Here is a 6,378-nt window from a genome sequence, read left to right on the forward strand (position 1 = left end):
AACAGTATTAGGCATCTTGTGCCATGTCTTTGGTTGAAATTCATAATGCAATTCAGCTCTAAATGGGAGTTTTCTAGTGGTAGCCACGTCGGTCCTTTTCATGCCTGAGTGGATGGTCCTGTGGTAAGGAAAGGAGTTGGAAGGAAGGGGGCAAAACCCTGACCAGGGGAGAGGAATGTTCCCACCAGGATTAGAATTCAGCTACCCAGAGGGGAAAGGTGTAGGAACCTGGAGGAACCTCTTTGATATTTGCTGGAAGGAATGAGGGTTATTCAATTTTTCTTCTCTGATTTTCCTCTGTGGTCCAAGGTAAGCTAAACCAAGTCTGTCTTGTTTTTGAAGAAACCGGCTTTTTCTAAAGATGACATTCTCCCGATGGACTTGGGAACCTTCTATCGTGAATTTCAGAACCCCCCACAGCTGAGCAGCCTCTCCATAGATGTCGGGGCACAGTCCATGGCCGAAGACTTGGTACGGAATCCTTCCCCACCCCGCCTTTCCCCCTTGGATGGCCATTCCTTTTCCACAGACCTAGAAATTTCTTCTTTAATTCCCCACTCCCACACCTCACATCCTCCCTGTAACAGGACAGAGACACTTTTAGATTACATGAATCCAACAACCCAAAGAGGTAGGTTCTCTCATTATCCCAGTCTACAGATGAGAAAACGGACACTGTGAACAAATAACCTGCCTATGGTCCCACTGAGCCTGCAAAACAAAGCTTTGATCTCAGAGAGTCTGGTTTCTGATTTTAGGCTTTTAGTGACTGACTTCCTGGCTTCTCATTTGAAATGTGCTTGGAAGGAACTGGAATCTGAAGGCTCTCAAAGTCATGCTGCCAGTACCAGCTGTTGGCCCCACCTCCCAAACCTGCCCGGGTCGTCTTGGTGTATCTGGGCCACTTTATAAATTCTGAGGCCCGAGAATGTCCCACCTCTTCCAAATATCTTGTCCCTGTCAGGAAAACTTCCGGGATGGTTTAGATTCTTCAGATATAAATGTATCAGTGGAAAGATCACCTGATGAGGATCAGAGTTTTTTGTTTGTTTGTGTTTTTAGTTTATTTATGCCTACAGTGCCTGGCCTTCCTAGGTGGAAAGTCTCCCATCCATCCAAGTACTAACCAGGCCCGACCCTGCTTAGCTTCCAAGATCAGACATCGGGTTTGTTCAGGGTGGCATGCCTGTAGACCATGGACCGTGGCTCCACTGGGGTGCGAACCCAGGACTTTTCTGTATGTAGAGCAGATGTGCTAACCGCTACACTATGGAACCAGGTCCCATGGATCAGAGTTTTTTGATAGTCAATACTTGTGGGCAGTTAAACTTAACTCCTTATGGTTCTTCTCTTATTCTCTCTTAACCCCTTCTAGCTCACCCGCTCCTCAGCTAGTATAAAGATGCAGATTCCTAGGCCTCACCATAGACCTGCTAAGTCAGAATCTCTTGAGAGTATAGTGGGGACTGCCTTGTTCCTGTGCCCTCAGGGGATTCTGATGCCCAGCATAGGGTGTGAAGAAGTCTTTTTGTAAATCTTTCTTAGTTTTGAGCGTTCTAAACATAATTTTATTCTACTGTCAGTCTAATCTGTGCCAAAGATATTTCACATTTAATTTTGCTGTGTCCTCTTATTGTTGGTGTGGTCCACTTGGATTTCCTACGCTGTACTGTCAAACCTGCCTCCTCAGCCCCCACAAAACCCTGCTGGACATAAGCCCTCTGTCTGGTGCCTGCTCAGCTGCCCTGAATTCTCCTGCTCTCCCAGCCCAGCACTGCTGAGCTGAGCATTTTGCTGCATCCTTTCTTCAGCCCAGGGTGACTGGACTGCTTATCTCTTCAATGCCCTACCTGAGTGAGCAGCTCTTCTCTTCCCTCCTGGTACAGGACTCACTACCAGAGAAGCTGGCTGTGCACGAGAAGAATGTCCGAGAATTTGATGCCTTTGTAGAAACCCTGCAGTAAAAGTTGGTGTCCTCAAGTACCAGCAGCACCCCCATTTTGCGATCCTCGGAGACAGCCTCCCACTCATCAGCTGCTCCCATCCCTCATCCTGCTCCAAGCCAGGTGGAGGGGAGGCTGGATTCCCCCATGGGGACCCAGAGGTCCCTGTTCTTGCACTTCCTGGAGACTCTATGGCAGCAGTCAAGCCCAGTAATAACATTTGAGAGGACTCACCCTCTGGCCTTGGAGATGGGAAGACCCTTTGTAACAAAAGGGCCCTCTGCAGGGCCATCTGCTTTCACCGCCCATCAGCAGCTGCTTCACAAAGGCTGTCATCCTGTTCTCCTGCTGCTGGCCCCCTGCCCTGGGTCTTCCCTACAACTGGCCCCTCGCCTGCCTGCCATTATCACCAACCATTTGACATTCCAGCTGGTGGCCCAGAGAGGTGTGGAGGCAGAAAGAGGAAGGAAACAGTGCTGGGAGGAAGAATGAAGGCTCTTTGTTGTCTCATTTAGTTCTAGTATCTTCCTCTCTCTCCCCCTCTGCCCCTGTGCCTCTACTTTTGGCAATATGACAGGCCTCCTGCCCGAGATGATGAGAACTCCAAAGTCAACCATTCCCCCCCTTGAAGGTTGTATTTGCCCCTCCCTTAACACAGGGTCTGAGCAGCCCTGGTGGCTGCCTGTGCTCAGCTCCTCAGCGACATGGAAACAGAATCCTGTGACTCTAGGATTAGGAGTCACAGCAAAGGTTCTTCTTTTCCTCTCCCCGCTCCCCCTGTTGCTGCTCCTTGGTTATAGAACATGGTAAATATTTATTACTTTCAGAGAAGTCAGATATTTTATAGAGAAAATATGTTTGAGTTTAGATGTTTTCAGTTGGGGAAGGTAGAGTGCCTCTTCTTGGGGCAGGGCCTCCTGTAGGCGTTCCTCAGATTCTGGGTTGCTGCTCTGGGGATCTTCCTTCTCATATATATAAGGTGGGAGCCAAGAATAAGGCTGGCTGAGGGCAACAAAACCTCCCAGACTCTGCATTTGAACTGACAACAGGCTTTACCTTGGACACCTACGTATTCCTGGTGAGAGCCTTGGCTCTTTCACAGCTTCTGCAAAGTGACTGACTTGGTTCTGGCGGCCCAGGAAGCCTTGGGTGCTAACGGTGATGACTCTCTAGAGTTGCCCAAGGGGCATTATGTGTGCCACACTGGTGGGCCTGGGGAAGGCCAGACAGGTTCCCTCCCTCTGGGGCACTTGTTCCTATTTCTCAGGGCTGGGTTATGGGCCTTTTCCTCCTTCCACCTGGCCACTGCCTTCCTTCGATCCCAGGGCCTGTACACTGCCCTGAGGTTTACTCGTTGCATTGGTTCCTTGTTGAGAAACTAAAGCTGGGCAAATGATTGACTTAACCCTTCAGGTGTTGTTAACTTGAGTAAGTCAAGTGCCTAGCCTCACCCACCTAATATCTGTCCCTCCCCCAGCCTAACTGGTAGTCCTGACCATGGAAAAATGGGCCTGCCCCATTCTTCCTGGTCCCTCCTAGGTATTCATTGGCAGCAGCTGTTCTGTAGAGGAGCATATGGCCTTCAATTGCTTGTTAGTAAATGCATGTGACATTGTTCCCACCTACAAGGCTGATCTCGGAGGGCTGGATTGGGCTCCGATGTCTCAGGCTGAGCCCTGCCCCTATGCATGCATTCTGCTGCCACAGAGAAATGTTCCCAGCAGTAGTATCCAAGTGGCCGTCTTATCTTTGGGCCAGAGCATACCCACGGTCTGCTAAACCAAGCCAGATTTACCCCCAAGGTCCCACCACTGAGAAGGCTGGAGGCCCATTTTAAGTTATTGATTGTCCCCTCGCCCCTCACCCTAATGTCTCAGCCATTGCCCTCCTTTGAGGCCAAGCATGTAGAGGCCTATTAGCAATTGTCCTCTTTGACGTCTAATTGTTGGCCTGTGTAGGCAGCAGCCTTTCTTCAGGACTCCATCAGTGAGAGGCCAAGGAGGCTGAGCCCTGACTCTGAGCTAAACCTGGGAGGAGCAGAGCAATTGTCAAGGCCGGCCCTTGCCCCTCAGCCCTGTTTAATAAGAGATATGAGCCCTAGACCGACTTCTGTAGCACCTTGGGACAGGGCAGGGACCAGTCATCTGTCTCCAGGTGGCGGAGTCCCTCCCCTCCTCCAGCTTACCTTGTTTGGGAATATTGAGTTATACTTTAAAATGTATTCAGGAGATTTCCAATAAAATTTTTTCTGTACTTTACAGTTTCCTGTCCTGCAAGTTGTCTAAAATCCTAGCCCACTGCCTCCCACTCCTGTGCAGGTCTGGGTCAGGTCCAGGTCAGCAACAGACTCCTTGGCAGGGGAAGAGCAATGCATTGGGAAGCACAGAAAGGCTTCTGAGTCAGGCAGGCTGTTTTGAGTCTTGGGGATGGGCCACTTAGCAGCTGTGCAAGCTTGGGTGTGTCATGAAACCTCTTGGAGCCTAGTTTTCCTGGGCCATAATGCTCCCATTTCAGGGGCTTGTATGTGAATATTCAGTGAGATGTATGACGTACACCATGCATATGAAGTAAATTCTCAGTAAATTTACCATCAGCTCGCTCTTCCCTGCTATACCAAGCAGCACACCACTCAGCCTGGAGGCGATGGCCTTTGGATCAGAGGGAAAGATGACTAACAGGTCTCTGCCATGTTTCTAGCAGAAGCCGAGCAGGGAGTGTGGGTCTCCCCAGTTGTCTGTCTGGGATCCATTTGCCAACCAGTGTGACGGGTTGTGGCTGAGCAAACCAGGCTGAAGGGAAGTGGTTGAGGGAAATAGCAGGAAGTCACGGGCCTGTGCCAGTTTAGCTGCCCTGATCTGACAGGTTAAGCCAGGGTGGCCTTGAGGAGCCATGGAAAGTAGAAGATCCCGACAGGGACTTCCTGCCTGGGCCCTGGGGGCTTCAGCAGACATCTCAGCCCTGGCAAGGCTAGCTCCTGCCTTTCCATAGATATCGGGGCACATTGGGGTATTTTGTGTCCACAGTGAAGGAAAGGAGCTGAAGGTGGAGCCAGTGTCCCAGAGGCAGAGACCAACTGCCTGACACCCTGGCAACTGCTGCATGAGTTGCTTTCCCACCCACTTCAGGCTGAAGCCAGGCCCCAGAAATAGGCTAGTTATTAAAAATTCTAAATTCAGACCTACTGAAAAGAATAGGGCCCATCCGCTGTTGCCATTATGGGCCCTGGGAGCCCTTGCTTGTTAGTAAACTGCAGGTGACACTGACCCTGGTGCCTGACCATGCAGCCAGTTAGGATAGAGTTGGCCAACCCTTGGGTCAGAAATGGTAGAAAGACTGTCCCTGGTGTCCACCTCAATTGGGATTCCCCAAAAGCAAAGTTTTCCGTTTCCCCATGTCTGACGACGGTGCCCTATCCCTTTAAACCATCTCCGTACACTCCGTCCCCAGAGACCTGCTGTTGCTAAGGCAGGGGTAAACTGGCTTTGCACTCACTCCGCAGAGGCCCTGCCAGCAGCCCAACCCAAGTTAACAGCTGCCTCTGGATCCCCTCCTTGTTGCCCTGGGTCACAGCCCTTCTAAACAGTCACCCAGCTTACAGCAGAGGAGAGCCAGTGAGAGAGGCCTCCAGTGCCTTCTGTTCCAGCTACCCGGATGAGGGCCACAGTTGTGCAACGGACGAGCTTCCTGGAGCTCAGTGCCTATGTTTATAACCACCGTCTATCCACACTGCCTGATCCTGCAGCTCTGGTCCACCTCCCCCAGCCCGAGCAAGCAGTGAAGAGAAAAAAGAACAGGCCCGACGGAGGCCACCAGAGCCTCCTGATTGCACTTGGCAGGGAAGAAGCAAACTGCTGGAACTTGACCACTGTGCCAGGCTCAGAAGTACGAAAAGTCACCAGGTGAAATTCTGGCCTGCCATCGCAGCGATTTTTTAAATTATGGTAAAATACACAAATTTTACCATTTTAACCTTTAAAGCAAAGCAAAACCTGCTCAAAAGAGGAAAGGAAAACTGGATCTTTCATAGCTTCTATGTGACTAAGTGGCAGGTGGAAAGAGCTGAAGCTCTCAAGCCAAGTGGAGGTGGGAGAGGAATGGGATGATTGGGAGGTGAGGGCTTCGATCCTGGCTGCCACACAGGTTGGGGCTATCACTTCATTCATCTGTGAAATGGTCATTCTAATTACTACTGGACACTCAACCCCATGTTATGTCCTGTATACATTATTTCTGATCTGAAGAAAGTCTCAGACACGGGGCCAATTATATGACTATCATCAGCTGGCGGTGAGTGATGGAACTAGGATTCAAACCCTGTCAAACTCTAAAACCCATTCTGTTGTCCACCACAGCCCACTCCATTTTGAAGACAGAAAAGGCCCTGGTCATAGGATACAGCATATGGTTGTCGATTGGAATGCTGCAGGTGCCAAAA

General features: G+C 50.3%; 1 protein-coding gene across 5 annotated transcripts in view; it reads left to right on the forward strand.

The window, feature by feature from the left end:
- Nucleotides 1–4,203, forward strand: part of ATG13 (autophagy related 13) — a 40,601-nt gene extending 36,398 nt beyond the window's left edge. For all 5 annotated transcript variants that reach the window (XM_039868484.1, XM_039868483.1, XM_039868482.1 and 2 more), the window contains 2 exons: nt 343–471; nt 1,887–4,203. In XM_039868484.1, the coding sequence (XP_039724418.1) occupies nt 343–471; nt 1,887–1,964 (207 nt within the window). In that variant the 3' untranslated portion in view covers nt 1,965–4,203. The remainder of the gene's footprint in view (nt 1–342; nt 472–1,886) is intronic.
- The last annotated feature ends 2,175 nt before the right edge of the window (nt 4,204–6,378 follow it).

Source organism: Pteropus medius, unplaced genomic scaffold, assembly GCF_902729225.1.
Source record: "Pteropus medius unplaced genomic scaffold, Ma_sr-lr_union100, whole genome shotgun sequence".
Classification (NCBI taxonomy): Eukaryota; Metazoa; Chordata; class Mammalia; order Chiroptera; family Pteropodidae; genus Pteropus; species Pteropus medius.